The sequence below is a fragment of the Aotus nancymaae genome, unplaced genomic scaffold (assembly GCF_030222135.1).
Source record: "Aotus nancymaae isolate 86718 unplaced genomic scaffold, 86718_ANA_hifiasm-v0.15.2.pri h1tg000049l, whole genome shotgun sequence".
Taxonomy (NCBI): Eukaryota; Metazoa; Chordata; class Mammalia; order Primates; family Aotidae; genus Aotus; species Aotus nancymaae.
The window spans coordinates 10,981,198-10,997,863 of NW_026988463.1; the positions used below are offsets into that span (position 1 = coordinate 10,981,198).

General features: G+C 44.8%; 2 protein-coding genes across 14 annotated transcripts in view; both read left to right on the top strand.

Moving 5' to 3' along the window:
- Window positions 1–16,666, top strand: part of CEP20 (centrosomal protein 20) — a 51,923-nt gene that overhangs the window by 20,061 nt on the left and 15,196 nt on the right. For 3 of the 9 annotated variants that reach the window (XM_021665658.2, XM_021665651.2, XM_021665657.2), the window contains one exon: window positions 2,459–2,704. In XM_021665658.2, the coding sequence (XP_021521333.1) occupies window positions 2,459–2,535 (77 nt within the window). In that variant the 3' untranslated portion in view covers window positions 2,536–2,704. The other 6 variants (XR_010337353.1, XM_064362476.1, XR_010337352.1 and 3 more) reach the window with 5 other exon arrangements.
- The window catches only part of MYH11 (myosin heavy chain 11), a 164,371-nt gene continuing 155,800 nt past the window's right edge, over window positions 8,096–16,666 (top strand). For 4 of the 5 annotated variants that reach the window (XM_064362466.1, XM_012477419.3, XM_064362467.1 and 1 more), the window contains exon 1: window positions 13,344–13,450. Coding sequence is in view for 1 of the 5 variants with exons in the window: in XM_064362464.1 (XP_064218534.1) it covers window positions 8,096–8,214; window positions 9,466–9,581 (235 nt within the window). In the remaining 4 variants the exon portion in view is untranslated. Of the gene's footprint in view, window positions 8,215–9,465; window positions 9,582–13,343; window positions 13,451–16,666 lie in introns of those variants that run through there. The other variant, XM_064362464.1, reaches the window with a different exon arrangement.

The following is a 16,666-nucleotide window of genomic DNA, read 5'->3' on the forward strand; positions in this document are numbered from 1 at the left end:
TGAACAAATCAGGGAAGAACAGTGATTTTGCAGATTATTTTCTTTGTTATCAAAAATTTTCTTGGCACAACCTCTTTGTGTAGTGCCTTGAAAATTGTCAGCCAAAATTGCGTCATGTATCAGTAACACACTTAAGCATTCCATTTACTTTCCCCACTCTAGCTCACTGTCTGCACAACTCTAATTGGACAGTATTGAAAAGGTCATGAAGATATTAAAATCCTCATTCTCTACATCACAGCACCTTATCTCCACAGAAGCTCATTCAACGGAAATAACAAACACTGAAACTAAATAGCCTTTTATTTGGAAATAAGTCCAGGCCGGGTGTGGCGGCTCACCCCTGTAATCCCAGCACTTTGGGAGGCCAAGGCAGGCAGATCACCTGAGGTCAGGAGTTGGAGAGCAGCCTGGCCAACATGGTGAAACCCCATCTCTACTAAAAATACAAATATTAGCCAGGCATGGTGGTTCATGCCTGTAATTCCAGCTGCTCAGGAGGCTGAAGCAGGAGAATCGCTTGAACCCAGGAGGCGGAGGTTGCACTAAGCTGAGATTATGCCACTGCACTCCAGCCTGAGTGATAGATCGAGCAAGACTCCATCTCAAAAAAAAAAGAGAAGTAAGTCAAAAGCATGCCAAGATGAAAAAGTGCTTCTCTCATCTAAGTTTTCAAAGTGCTGGAAAAAAATGAAGAGGGTTTATGTAGGAACACCCACCTTTAAAATAACAGCCAATGCATTTGTACTGTTGCTGTTAGTACTTGTAATCTTGGAGGCAAAGTAGTTTTTGCTATTCAATAAATTTTATATATATAATTTTTTTTTTTTAAGAGAAAGGATCTCACTCTGTCACCCAGGCTGGAGTGCAGTGACACAGTCATGGCTTACTGCAGCCTTGATGTCACAGGCCCAGGTGATCGTCCCACCTCAGCCTCCCAAGTGGCTGGGACTACATGCCTGGCTAAGATTTTTACTGTAAATGAAAGACCAGATTTTTATAATAGAGACAGTCATCAGCTCAACTTTATTGCACATCTGTCAAGCATAATAGACTTCATTTTTTATAACATTTTTCTAGAAGACCTAAAATTGTTGCCTTCTAAGGAAATTGTTAATATTTTTTCTGGCCAGCAAAGTTACCTAAAATAAAGGGAGAGAGATTTCCATCTGATATCCAGACCTTTAAAGTGGTGTTGGCACTGAAAATAATCAGCTGCTGAGGACTAATAAATCATATATATAATCATATTGTAGACTTAGAAAATCCTGTAGGTGTTATGGTGATAAAATTTCATTTTCTAGCAGTTTATCTAAATTTATATTCTTTTTTTCCTATTATCAAAATTGTTGTAAGAAAGATGTTTTATCAGTTGTAGAAAGTGTTTGGGGCTCATACATTCTCAGGAATCTAGTTTTTGCATTACATTTTTGTTGCATTAGGATATTAAGTCTCTAGGTTTTTTGTTTTTTGTTTTTTGTTTTTTGAGACAGAGTCTTGCTCTGTCACCCAGGCTGGAGTGCCATGGCGAGATCTCGGCTCACTGCAACCTCTGCCTCCTGGGTTCAAGCAATTCTCCTGCCTCAGCCTCCCGAGTAGCTGGGATTATAGGCAGCTGCCACCACACCCAGCTAATTTTTGTATTTTTAGTAGAGACGGAGTTTCACCATGTTGGCCACGCTGGTCTCAAACTCGACCTCAGGCGATTCACTCACCTCACCTCCCAAAGTGCTGGGATTATAGGTGTGAGCCAACACTTCCTATTTCTATTTGAAGTGTTTTTCATTGTGTTTTCATTGAAGAGCTTTGGCAACCCTCAGAATGCTGATTGAACACCTTGTCCTTTCTTAGAAATTCCATTCCTTACATGTAAAAGAAGTTTGTAACTACTTATGCATGGGTGTACTGCAGGTTGCACTCTACTCACTTAAAAAAAAGTTAAACACTTTTGACTAATTAGAGTTTCTAGTGCCAGACATTTCTGATTTCTTTTTTCTTTTTTTTTTTGAGGCAGAGTTTCACTCTTGTCACCCAGGCTGGAGTGCAGTGGCACTATCTCAGCCCACTGCAACCTCCACCTCCCAGATTCAAGCAATTCTCTTGCCTCAGCTTCCCAAGTAGCTGGGATTATTGGCACCTGCCACCACGCCCGGCTAATTTTTTTATTTTTAGTAGCAACGGGGTTTCACTGTGTTGCCCAGGCTGATCTTGAACTCTTGATCTCTGGTGATCCACCTACCTTGGCCTTCCAAAGTGCAGGGATTACAGGTGTGAGGCACTGCACCAGGCCTCTCATTTTGTCAATAGTTTTTAAAAAATAATGAGTTTTTTTCATCATCCTAAGCCATCTAAAGAACTCAGAATATTAAATATGTAACATCCTAAAGTGTTTGTAGACGTATCTACCTATCTGCCTTGACTTGGGATAAGTATTAACATTGGTTTCTGTGCATTTCAGGTGATCACCTAAGAAAGGAGGAGCGGGAAAGTACTAACATTGAAGATCTTCATGTTTCTCAGGCAGTAAACAGATGACGCTTCGTTTTGGGTATCTTTTATATTAAAATTATATGTATTAAATAACTTATTTATTGTCCCAATGTTACCAAAATGCACTGCTAGTGTCTGTAGAAATTTTAGTTTCTACAAAACACCCCTCATGTTTAACTACATTTGTGAATAAAAGCTAACTCTGTCATCTGGATTATTGGATTTCACTTGAAAAAAATATATATTGTTTTTAGGAAGTATTGGGGTTTTTTTGGCTTTATTTTTTGTTTTTGAGACGGAGTCTCTCTGTGTTACCCAGGCTGGAGTACAGTGGCATGATCTCAGCTCACTGCAGCCTCTGCCTCCTGGATTCAAGTGATTCTCCTGCTTCAGCCTCCTGCTAGTACCTGGGACAACAGGCCTGTGCCACCACACCCGGCTGATTTTTGTATTTTTAGTAGACATGGGGTTTTACCATATTGGCCAGGCAGGTCTCGAACTTCAGACCTCAAGTGATCTGCCTCCCTCGGCTTCCCAAAGTGCTGGGATTACAGGCGTGAGCCACCTAGCCTGGCCATTTAGGAAGTATTATAAAGGCCCTTAAAGTTCGTCAGGAAATGAAAGGGCTTTCATTGTATTACCTTTTCAATAGGCAACAATGGACTTTTTCTTTTCTTAGACCATTTTGGCTTCTACTAGAAGATTTCATTAAAAGGTAGAGGGGAAATAAATTTGCTGTAATAATTTTGCTGTAAATAAAACAGAGTTTATTTTATTAGATAAAGAATGTGAAGTAAGCATGAAGAGCCAGGCTTTGGGAGAAATACCAGAAAGTGATTTTTCAAAGATGGCATTGTTTAACCTCCATGTGGCCCAGGGTGTGCAATCAGCGGTGAGCCAGGAGAGAGCCAGCCCCCTACTTGTTTGGGCTCCAGAACTTTTATTAAATATCAATTTTTATTCTTGGGATAAAAAAATAGTATGTGCTATCTAATACACTACTTTGATATTTATTAAAGACGTTTTTAATGTAGTGTCCACAGGCTCATTTCATTGAAAACAACTGCCTGTGGTGGTAGACAGCTCCTGATTGGCAGAAGTCCTATAGTGTATTCAGAATTAAACTTTGCCTGGGCACCTATACACTGACAACATTTAGCTTAAAGGTTTTCCATGGGGAAGGGTGGCAAGAGCTGTAGTTGGCATAATTGGCATCCCCTTTAGGGTGTCAGTTCTGTGCTCCTTTGCAAATTGTTCAGACTTTGGATTTTCTATTTGGCAATGCTAGTCAGTGTTCACCTCTTACAGATTAGTCAGTTTTTATCTAAATGCAGAACATTCTTAATGAAATCCATTTAAATTATACTTATCGCTTTAAACTATACTTACACAAGATCTCGAGAGGCCCTGTTGGTAAAATTATAAATAGATGCAGAAGTATTACAAGGGCCCATTTTCCATTTTTTAATCTGTAATATCTGATTACAATTATGAATTCCATCATATTGTATGTGGGAATATAAATATCTGAATTCTCCCGGGGGGCTTGGTTCTTATCCAAGGATGTTGGCAATGAACACTCAGTTTACCTCAGGAATTGTAATCATGTAGGACTAGATTAGGAAAAAATGCCACAGTATATAATTTTGGATACTGACATAAAATCATCAAAATGGAAGTTAAACAGAATTGTCGCATGTAGTCCGTAGCACTTTGGTATGCATTATTCTGTAACTTGTTTGTACTGAGGCAACTTTTTATACTTTCAGTGTATCATTTAATTAAAAAAATAAGTTACTTTTATGCAAAGGGTGTTCATATCACTGTTCTGTCATCAGAAGACATACATCAAAAACAGAAGAATGATCGGAGATGGCTGCTGGCCTTCTGTCGGGATCTTCAGGAGCTTCACTGTTGATAAGTGGAGGCAGGGGGACTTTCCTGGTGTCTGCACATGTTTATAGGAAGGAAGGAAAAGCGCAGAGGACAAGCCAGCTTTTCTCATAAATGTGTTAAGTACCTTGCTCATGGGTTTCTTGGAATTGTCAGGAGAAGTTATCTTCTAGAGATGCTAGAGAAGTTTTAGGAGAAAACTTAGATTTACACAAAAACAGGATGGGAATGGGAACAGAGAGGGATTTAGGAAATGTGAAACTTGGGTGATCTAAAACCTCATAGCAGGAGCAGAGGTGGCTTTTGAAGAAGATAAATTTAAGCTTAGCATATATGTTTGCATAGAACAAACTAATAGCCTTATAATGATGTGCAAGAACACTTTTGTATATCACTCACATACCTTTGTGATTATGTAAAATTTGATGTGTTCTTTTAAAGTCAAGTGTACATGAAAGATGAACATTTGTGAGAATATGCCTTTAAAGGCATTTGGGACAATGCTTCCCAGCCACTAGGTATTTGATTTTTTGGTAACCACAATTCTGAGGATTGTGTGGTATTCAGGAATCTTTTTAAAATAAAAGTGAAATAAGACTACCGGCCAGGTGCAGTGGCTCACGCCTGTAATCTCAGCACTTTGGGAGGCAGAGGTGGGTTGATCAGCTGAGGTCAAGAGTTCGAGACCAGCCTGACCGATATGATGAAACCCTGTCTCTACTAAAAATACAAAAATTAGCTGGGTGTGGTGGTATGTGCCTGTAGTCCCAGCTACCTGGGAGGCTGAGGCAGGAGAGTTGTTCGAACCTGGGAGGCAGAGGTTGCAGTGAGCTGAGATCATGCCACTGTACTCCAGCCTGGGTGTCAGAGTGAGACTCTTGTCTGAAAAAAAAAAAAAAAAATCCAGCTACCTTTATAAAAGCAGACTTTTGTCTTTAGGGCAGTTTTAGGTTCACAGCTCACTTGACCGGAAGCACAGAGCTCCTGTCTGCCCCTGCACTCATGCATGTATAACTTCTCCCACTATCAACATCTGGCCTTGGAGTGGCACATTTATTCCAATGGGTGGACCTATTTTGACACATCATCATCACACAAAGTCCAGTTACTTTGGGGTTTACTCTTGATTGTAGAGATGTTCTTTGACTTATGGGGTTATGTCTCAATAAAATCAGGAGTTGAAAATAAGTCAAAATGCATTTATTTATTTTTAAGATACAGTCTCACTCTAGCACCCAGGCTACAGTACAGTGGTGTGATCTGGGCTCACTGCAACCTCTGCCTCACAGGCTCAAGTGATCCTCCTGCCTCAGCCTCCCTGAATAGCTGAGACTGTAGGCACATGCCACCACACCTGGTGAATTTTTGTATTTTTTGCAGAGTTGGAATCTCATTACGTTGTCCAGGCTGGTCTCAAACTCCTGAGTTCAAGTGATCTGCCCATCTTGACCTCCCAAAGTACTGAGATTACTCCAGCTTGTATCATGGAGAGTTTCATTGCCCTAAAAAATCCTCTCTACTCTACCTATCCCGGCCTCTTCCAGAATGTTGTATAGTTGGAACCGTACAGTATATGGCCTTTTCCGATTGGCATCTTTCACTTAATAACAGGCATTTAAGTTTTCTTCATGTCATTTTTTTTTCTCTGAAACAGAGTCTTGCTCTGTTGGCCAGGCTGGAGCTGTGAGCCACCATGTCCAGCCTAAAATGCATTTAATACACCTCACCTACCAAGCATCGTAGCTTAGCCTAGCCTGCTTAAATGTGTTCAGATCAGTTACATTAGCCTACAGTTGGGCAAAATTATCTAACACAAATCCTATTTTATAATAAAGTGTTGACTATCTCATGTAATTTATTGAATACTGTTTGAAAGTGAAAAAAATGGATTTGTAGGTATTCAAAGTACGGTTTCTACTGAATGTGTACCATTTTCACATCTTCATAAACTTGAAAAATCATAAGTTTAACGCTTGTAAGTTGGACACTGTCTGCATATTCAATGGTTTCAGACAGTCTAGTGACTTGTATTGACCATTTTAGTATCATGCACAGTTTCACCACCCTAAAAAATCCTCTACACCACCTATCCCTGCCTTTTCCAGAATGGTGTATAGTTGGAATCATACAGTATGTGGCCTTTTCTGATTGGCATCTTTAATAACAGGCATTTAAGTTTTCTTCCTGTCTTTTTTTTTTTTTTTTTCTTTGAGACAGAGTCTCGCTCTGTTGGCTAGGCTGGAGTGCAATGGCACGATCTCGGCTCACTGCAACCTCTGCCTTCCTGGTTCAAGCGATTCTCCTGCCTCAGCCTCTGGAGTAGCTGCGATTACAGGTGCCCACCACCAAACCTGGTTAATTTTTGTATTTTTAGTAGAGACGGAATTTCACCACGTTGGCCAGGCTGGTCTCAACTCCTGACCTCAGGTGATCGGCCTGCCTTGGCCTCCCAAAATGCTGGGATTACAGGCGTGAGCCACCAGCTGTAATTTTTCTTCGTCTTTTCATGTCTTGATAGCTCATTTCTTTTTAGCACTGAGTAATATTCCATTGTTATTTATCCATTCACCTGCCTAGGGTCATCTTGCCTGCTTCTAAGTTTTGACAATAATGAGTAAAGCTGTTATAAACTTCATGTGCAGGTTTTTGTATGGATAAAAGTTTTCAACTCTTTTGGGCAAATCCTAAGAAGGATTTTCTGGATCATGTGGTAGGAGTGTGTTTGTTTTTGTTTTTTGTTTTGTTTTTTTTTTTTATTGAAATGGAGTCTTGCTCTTGTCGCCCAGGCTGGAGTGCAATGGCGTGATCTCTCACTGCAACCTCCACCTCTCAGGTTCAAGCGATTCTCATGCCTCAGCCTCCTGAGTAGCTGGGATTACAGGCGCCTGCCACTACTCCCAGTTAATATTTGTACTTTTTTTTTTTTTTTGAGATGGAGTCTCAGTCACCCTGGCTGGAGTGCAGTGGCATGATCTTGGCTAACCGCAACCTCTGCCTCCCGGATTCAAGGGATTCTCTTGCCTCAGCCTCCAAAGTAGCTGGGATTACAGGCACCACCACCACGCCCAGCTAATTTTTGTATTTTTAGTAGAGATGGGAGTTTCTCCACGTTAGTCAGGCTGGTCTTGAACTTCTGACTTCAGGTCATCCACCCACCTCAGCCTCCCAAAGTGTTGGGATTATAGGCATGAGCCACCATGCCCAGCTGTATTTATACTTTTAGTAGAAGTGGAGTTCCACCATGTTGGCCAGGCTGGTCTTGAACTCCTGACCTCAGATGATCCACCTGCCTAAGCCTCCCAAAGTGCTGGGATTACAGGCATAAACCACCACGTCTGGCCAGTGTGTTTCATTTTTTAAAAAACTGAACTGCTTTTATTGAGAGTTTTAGGACCCTTCCTGATAGATACAGAGAATCTATCAGGAATGTCATGAACCAAGTCGTGACATCAGAGTTGGAAATTGGTGATGAAAGAAAGAGCATTGCAGGTTACTATGCAATGCAGTCTAGTATTGGGAGAAGTGTGAGGTCCATCGTGGGGGCCATTATGAGTGAAACAAAGGTGGTTTTGTGCAAGAGTTGGAGCTGGGCGTGCTTGTGGTCAGGAATGATGTTCTTTATTCATAGGTCTTGGGCCCCAGATCTACTTTAGACTATCTGCTTGGGCTGATACACTTTGGAATTAGTAAATCTTCTTTTTTTTTTTTTGAGATGGAGTCTCTCTCTGTAGCCGAGGCTGGAGTACAATGGTGCAATCTTGGCTCACTGCAACCTCTGCCTCCTGGGTTCCAGCAATTCTGTCTCAGCCTCCCGAGTAGCTGGGACTACAGGTGTGTACCACCACGCCGGCCAATTTTTGTAATTTTAGTAGTGACAGGGTTTTACCGTGTTGGTCAGGCTGGTCTCAAACTCCTGACCTCAGGTGTTCCACCCACATTGGCCTCTGAAAGTGCTGGGATTACAGCCATGAGCCACTCCACCCAGCCAAAAATTACTAAATCTTGAAGCTCATGCAGAAGTAAACCACACTCAGACCCAATCTTTGATATCACTAAAAATTGGAAGGGATCACACTTTATGGTTTTGTTTTGTTTTGTTTTTGAGGCAGGGTCTTGCTCTGTTGCCCAGGCTAGAGTGCACTGGTATGATCACAGTTCACTGCAGCCTCAAACTCCGGGACTCAAAACAATCCTCCTACTTCACTCTCCTCAGTAGTTGGTACTACAGGCATACACCACCATGCTCGACTGCTAATAATAATAATTATTATTTTGTAGAGACAGTGATCTTGCTGTGTTGCCTAGGCTGATCTCAAACTCATGGACTCAAGCAATCCTTCCGCTGCAGCCTCCCAAAGTACTGGGATTACAGGCCTGCCCAGCCACTGTGGGGCTTTTTAAATCCAATAGCATAAAACGACTATAAGAGAGAAATTTCCCCTTGTCTGTCTTGTTTCATGAATTCATGGAAACTCCCATTAAACAGCCCTTCACAGAAAAGATATACCAAGGAAAATTACTTGACAGTGCTCAGTCAAAGTGACATTTTAAAAAGTAGCTATTGCCTCCTCTATCTTAAAAGAACTGACCTTTTGAGCCATGAGAAATAAAACAGAAACATCTGATTTAATGATAATAATGCACTTTTGAAGATTCAAACGTCAGAACTCCATGCATTGGACAGATATCTATTGAATGACTGTTCGGTGAGCATACTGTCCCTGCCTGCTTCCAGAGTGTACCAGAAAGGTCAGAGATGGTTCATAAAGGCCTTCACATAAAGCCTGTCATATTTAACAATCAGAAAGGTACTTGAGGCAAAGAATCTGATCATCTTTGCTTTTCCTTGAGAGAACGGGCTCAGAGAGGTTTACTGACAATCTCAGAGCTGCTTGGTTGGTGCTTAAAAGATCTGGGTTTAAAAAACTCAGACTTCTGTCTACTAACTATGGACTGTCAGAAAACCTGGGGTTGGAATTCCTGTCCCACCACTGCCCCGTTATTTAACGTCTCCAAACCTAGATTATCAACAACAAAATGGGGGTGCGGTGGGGATTAAAGTACATATTTTCTTTTTTTCAGACTTGCTCTGTCACCCAGGCTGGAATGCAGTGGTGCAATCATAGTTCACTGCAGCCTCAACCTTCCAGGCTCAAGAGATCCTCCTACCTCAGCCTCCCTAGTAGTTGGAACTACAGGTTAGACTGTGCCCTGCTGCTATTTATTTATTTATAGAGATGGGATCTCACCATGTTGCCCAGGCTGGCTACTTTATTTTTTTTTTTTTTCTCCCAAGGTAAAGTCTTAGTCTACCACCAGGCTGGAATACAATGGCACAATCTCAGCTCATTGCAACCTCTGCCTCCCAGGCTGAAGTGATCCTCTCACCTCATCCTCCTGAGTAGCTGGGATTACAGGTGCCTACCCCCACACCTGGCTAATTTTTGTATTTTTTGTAGAGATGGGTTTCACCCTGTTGGCCAGGTTGGTCTCAGACTTCTGAGCTCAGGCAGTCCTCCTGCCTTGGCCTCCCAAAGTACTGGGATTACAGCCGTGAGCCACCATACTTGGCCTTGGCTACTTTAGTTTTTTGTTTGTTTGTTTTTGTGAGATGGAGTCTTGCTCTGTCACCCAGGCTGGAATGCAGTGGCACAATCTCAGCTCACTGCAACCTCTATCCCAAGTTCAAGTGATTCTTCTGCCTCACCCTCCTGAGTAGCTGGGACTATAGGTGCATGCCACACACCCAGCTATTTTATTTATTTATTTATTTGAGGCAGAGTTTTACTCTTGTTGCCCAGGTTGGAGTGCAGTGGCAAGACTTCGGCTCACTGCAACGTCCACCTCCTGGATTCAAGGGATTCTCCTGCCTCAGCCCCTCAAGTAACTGGGATTACAGGTACTGGGCACCATGCCCAGCTAATTTTTTGTATTTTTAGTAGCGGTGGGATTTCACCATTTTAGTCAGGCTGGTCTGGAACTCCTGACTTCAGGTGATCCACTCGCCCTGGCCTCCCAAAGTGCTGAAATTACAGGCATGAGCCACCATGTCCTGCCGCTAATTTTTGTATTTTTAGTAGAGGCGGGGGGTTCACTATGTTGACTAGGCTGGTCTCGAACTCGTGACCTCAAGTGATCTACCTGCTTCAGCCTCCCAAAGTGCTGGGATTACAGGCGGCTGGCTACTTTAATTTTTAATAAAGTGTTGTTACAAGGAGTATGTGAGAGAATGAAGTAAAATCAAGTGTTTGTTACCAAGTCTCCAATTGTTAATTACGTTGTAATTATTCTCTTTTAAAAGCTACCAGCAAGTTCTTTAAAGAATCAAATGGAACCCTTTGGAAGTACAATATTCACTCCCCTGGTATGAATACCACTTTTTACTTCCAGGCCAGCAAGTTAGATTCCAACAGCCTGCCGTGCATTCTCTTTCCAGGATGGGAAGGGGATGATTGACTTCAATTTTCCCCCTTCCCTTACTTCTCTGCTCCACATCATTGCTGTGCTAATAATGCAGGGACGATTTCCACTCCTTTTACAGTGTAGATGTTAAAAGCATGTGGGGAGTAGCTCATTTATCATTTTCTAAGAGCTTTACCCCTCACTTCCCCCGCCAGCTAAATGCAGCCTGTTATTGACTCTCGGATTTAGGCATGTTGCAGGGTGAGGGCCAGGCTCAGGAGTTTCCAGAGTGAAAACCAGATGGGCTTGAGGTTGGGAGGAGGAAGAAGGACCCAAGAGTGTCTGAGATGCAGAGCTCTGAGATGCAGAGGGGCCTGGGAGCCTGCAGGGAAAGAGCCCTGTCTTTATGTCCCCAAGACCAAGTGCCCCTCTAGTTGGTTTCACGTTTGTTGCAAATATCAGCAGCTAACGTGAAGCAGTGAACTGTGGTCATTTTACATGGATCAACTCAAGGACTGCTTACAGAAAGGCCAGGAAGTAGCTGATGTTCTTCCCATCTTACAGGTAGGGAAACTGAGGCATGGAGAGGCAAAGTTACTTGCCCATGGTCAAATAGGTAGAAAGCGGCACTGACAGATTCGAACCCAGACATCTATTCTCACAGACCTGCCCTGGGCCTCAAGGCCAGTTTGCCTGGGCACATCCCTTTAATGTCTCCTCTCTGGAAGTGAATGGTGTCATCAGAAAGGTTCCAGTGCCAGCACCAATCCATGACTGTCCCAGTGAGAGCTTGGGCAAATCCCTTTACCCCTGCGGGGACTCGGTTTTCTCACCTGCAACCATGGGGGTATTAAGCACCCCCCACCCCATCCTCTCCACCCTGTTGCAAGAGGAGGGGTTGTAGACTAAGGGCCTCTGCCAAGTACAGAGCCCAGCAGGGGTCTGCCCAACTTTAACCCTGACTCTAGACCCTCTGGCCTGAAGCAGCAGAAACCCACGTGGGACTGGGGGCTTCCCCCTTCCGGGCCTGCCCCACGCAGAGAGGGTCCCCTTTGCTTCCCGCAGGGCGACAGCGGCCCTTGGCTGCGTGAAGGGCCCCCTCCCCCGCGCCATGCGCATAGGGAGGCCGCTCGGCACCATATTTAGTCAGGGGGAGCGGGCAGCCCCGGGCTGGTATGCGGCGCTGGGAATTCCTGCAGGAAGGAGCCCGCGCCTGCCCTTTTTGGGTTGTCTCCCGCCCGCCGCGCCCGGGGAGGGGAACCGGCCCGGCCCGGCCTAGGAACCTCGGAGGAGCCGGTGCCGCGCGGGGAGCAGAGCGCCCGGGCTGCCCGCGGGTCCCCGGCCTGGCGCGGGGCCAGCCCACCGCCTCGACTTCCTTTTATGGCCTGTGTGTGCGTGCGTGGACAGGAGGGGAGAGGGACGGGGAGAAGACGGAGAGCCTGAGGAACAGAGAGAGGGAGAGAGCGCGCAAAGACAGGAGTGAGACTTGCGGGAGGGATGGAGAGCAAGAGACATAGACCAGAGACATCGACAGATCTAGAGACAGCGAGAGGGACGAGACAAAAGATAGAATGGGAGACAGCAATGATCAGAGTGACATGCGGAGACAGTGGCGGAGACAGAGCGGGGGAGACGGTGTCAGTCACAGGAGAGAGACTCACACAGACTGGGACCAACCCGGGGCAAAGGAGAGTGGCGCTGAGATGGAGAGACGGGGGCAGAGGGGTGTGCAACTTTAGGCGAGGAATCCTTGGGGAGGGGCAGCAGTTGAAGGGAACGTGCAGGCTCTGGGGGCGCACCCAGTTTCTCCTTGGATCTTGACATTTGCACCTTGCAAATTACGTAATTACCACCGACACCGCCTTCCCCCATTTTCCAGCTGCGAACACCGAGGCTCAGAGAAGTGAAGTTACTTGCCCAAGGTCACGCAGCTATTGAGTGTCACACAGGGGAGGAGGGCAGCTGAAATAACCACAGTGGGCTTATTTTTAATTATTATTTGTATTTGGGTCATGGTGGTGTGGGTGGAGGTGGAGATGGCAAGTTGGGAAAAGTAAAAACTTCCCCTTCCTGCACAATTCCCAGCAAGGGTGGGGACCTCCTGTCTTGCACTTTGCAAAGTTCAAGAAATCCCCTTTCCCTACCCTTCACGCAGCACAGCCGGCCCTCTTTCCAGACAGCGCGATGCCAATAAAATGGGTAGTGGGGTGGGAGGTGTTAAGTCAGATCTACCACAGCCCTGGCTCAGAGAGGAAGAGGTTAAAGCCTGTGCGGCTGGAACCGACTCAGGGAGGACATTCTCAAGCATCCCACAGAGACGCTGCCTGCTCGACCCCTCCGGAGTGTCTGCGACCGCCCCGGGGCCGGGAGTGAGACTCCTATCCCTGTGCGCACCTGTTCTGTGCGCCGTTGTCCTGAGCACCCCAATCCCTCGTGCTCCCGCCGGGTGTGCCCTGCAGGGGGCGCGACGAGGGGCCGCGAGGGACCCTCCCCAACTCCACCCCTTCGGCCTCCTCCCCTTTCCCACCCGTGGGCAGCTCCGGGTCTATAAAGAGAGGCGTTCGAGACGCGCAGGGAGATTTGGCCGCTCCGGCCTGGGAGGTGTGTCGTCGGTTCCGAGCTCACCATCCAGTTCCTCTCCACTAGCTCCCCCAGTTGGAGATCTGTAAGTAGTAGTGGTCCTTCTGGGGGCAGATTGGGTGTGGGGGGTTAAAAGTCCTATAGGGTATTCTACAGGGGTTGGGGTGCGCTTAGGGGTCCCTGTTGTCAACCTCGCAAGGACCCTGGTAGAGGCAGAATTGTGATTTGGAATTGTCTCTGCCCTATCCTAGATTACCCTAGACTTTCCCCAAACAGCATTTCTCAAGGTTGCCAGTGAGAAGTACCATTTTGGTGGTGCTTACTAACAATACCAGTGCCTGGACTCAATTCCAGTTCCCAACTCTAGAATCCCCAGAAAAACTCCCCTTAAAAAAAAAAAAAAAATCAGCAGTCCTGGGTGATTCTTATTAAGAGGCTAATCTAGGAGATAGGCTCCGTTGGAAATCTCAGGGCTCCAGTGTAAACAATCAGGCATCTCACTTTTTTTCTAGGCACCAAAGAAAGCGCAGCTGAACTTCACTGTCAAGTCACTTGCTATGACAGACGGGCAGAGTGAGGCTCCTAGTGGATTTGACCTGCGCAATTGTGTTGATAACGCGTTAAATCAGTTAAAAACACAAGGGTATGGGCTTAGTAGAAGGGTTTTTCATCAGTTTAGGGGAGGTAAATGTTGAGAACCCCTGGGAGATAAGGCTGGTTACGATCCAGTTTATTACAGCCTACTTTTTAAATCTTCTCCAAATTAAAACAAAAATCTGACCCAGGTTGACCCCAAGGGCCTCCAATACCCAGGTGGGCTCCAAAGTCTCCATTTGCTTCCATTATCTGCAGGTGCATTAGATAAGATTACAATGGAATTTCCCACAGAGCCACCTGTGTCCATGCTGCTCTCGTGCCCGACCAGATGGCTAAAACGAGAACAAGTGTGGCTACTGCCTGTTGTAAGTTTTCTTCCAGCACAGGGTCTGGTAGGGCTTTTGCCACTTGAGAAAAGGTACCATTCAAAACCATGCTGGTCAAGAAGTAAAAGAAAATATTTAGAAACACGAGACCAGGAGTATTTAATTGCAGTAAGAAGAACTGAGAGATTAAGTTGTGAACTGTCCAGGGTTGGAGAAAAGAAGGCAGGCTATTAGTGAACTGCTTTGCATCGTTTTTTTTGTTGTTGTTTGTTTGTTTCTTTGGTTTACTTAACGATACTATTTTAGACTTGTTTAGAGAGGGAACTCGAAGACGCTGAACTGAAAGTCATTAGGCAGCAGTGTGTGAAATAAGTTAGGGAATTTTGTTGGAAGGAAAATTGATGCCTTCCCATTGAGATAGCTACCGTTCAGTGCTACACGCTGTTGCAACGTGTAATTTATCTCATTTAATCCTTGCAGCAACTTCTTGAGAAAGGCATTCTGAAGCCTGTTTAGTACGCAAGGCAGCTGTGGCTCAGGGAGGTAAAGTGTCACACAGCCAGTAAGTGGCAGAACCCATTCCCGGGTCTGTTTGAGTCCAAGTTCATACGCTTGACCCCACCGTCTTTCTTTTTTTACCATGGACACAAACTTGTTGGGGTCAGGTTTCTGTTAAGACTAAATGCTTCCAACAAAGTAAATGTTTATCATCTCCTTTGAAGAAAACATAAACTGACCTTTTGCACATTTAAAATAAAAGGCACTGTTTGTCCCCTGGTCAGGGGGTGGGTGATCTAGTTGAAACCAGTGACCCCAGGTGGGCTGCCATCCCGAGAGTCCAGAACGTGAACTAGCTGGGACTTTTTCAAGAAGCCACTGGGCTTGCCATGTTTTTTTATTATCACGTCTGAAATAGATGTGTTATTCCGTACAAGGTATTTGCTATGGATTTGTTATCATTACTTTTTTGTGGGAGGGCTGAGATTGAGGCAAACATGCCCATTTATGGAAGCGTTTTCCATGAGTCCATCCGGGCCCCCTCGTCAGTTACCCAGCCTTGCACTGCAGCCCTGTTGATCCCTGGAGACTTCTCTACCATGTCCCTCACCCATTCAAAAACTAGTGGAGAAGCCCCAAGGAGAAGACATTAGGGAGAAAAGTGGGATCCTTTTTTCCTACCCCCTCTTTTTCAGAAGTTGGACTTTTTGGGTGGGGATGGGGAGAATTGTCTCCTTTCCAAGGTGCTTCAATCCAAACAGGTGGGTTTTATGTTTTAGGCACAAGCATGTAATTCCAAAAGTAGATACATAGTAGATTTTTCTTGAAGGCCAAGTTCAATTTTCAATCCACTAGAATCATAGGAGGTCATAAGCAAATTTAGAAATCATCTAATCGCCTCCCCAAACCTCACTTTCTCATCTGGGAAGTGGGGCTCATGAGAATAACAAATATTGGTTGGGCATTTTTGCCTGGCAGGATGCTAAACCCTTTGTGGATATTGTAAGTCTTCATAACAACCCTTTAGAGTAGACACTGGTATTAGAACTGGCTTTATTTTACAAATGTGGAGTGTGAATAACTTGCTCAAGATAGATCAGCCGGCCAGTGAGGAAAACTAGATGCTACAAATCTCGAACTCTTTAACTCCAGAGTTTAACAGATGACCTCGTGGGAGGATTTGATGAGCTAGCGTGTATGGACTTTTAGCACCGTGCCTGGCCCCTGGTAAACTTCAGTAGATGGTTATTTATAGCAAACGCCACCAGAGAGTTCAAGATGTTCACTCAGTATGGCACAGCTAGTTTTTGGCAGAACTGGGAAGCCTAAATTGTGTGCCCATTAAAGGAGAAACTTTACTTAATGTTTTTCCCTGTGATCTCTTCTCATCAACCCCATTTCCATTTGGGCTGAAAGTGGTGATTATAATCTTTAATCTATTAAACCACATTTCCTCACCTGAATTGGGAAGATTACAAACTCCAGTTACATTTGTTTAGTTTTTTAATTTTTGTTTATTTATTTTGAGATGGAATGTTGCTCTGTCACCCAGGCTGGAGTGCAGTGGTGCGATCTTGGCTCACTGCAACCTCCACCTCCTGGATTCAAGCAATTCTCTGGCCTCAGCCTCCTGAGTAGTTGGGATTACAGGCACCCATCACCATGCCTGGCTAATTTTTGTAGTTTTAGTAGAGATGGGGTTTCACCATGTTGGCCAGGCTGGTCTTGAACTCCTGACTTCAAGTCATCTGCCTTCCTTGGTCTCCCAAAGTGCTGGGATTACAGGCATGAGCCAGCATGCCTGGCTTATTTAGGGTCTTGATGGCATACTTTAAGGGGTGGACTTTTTGCTCTCTGTGTCTTCTCCCTGCACCCCTAAC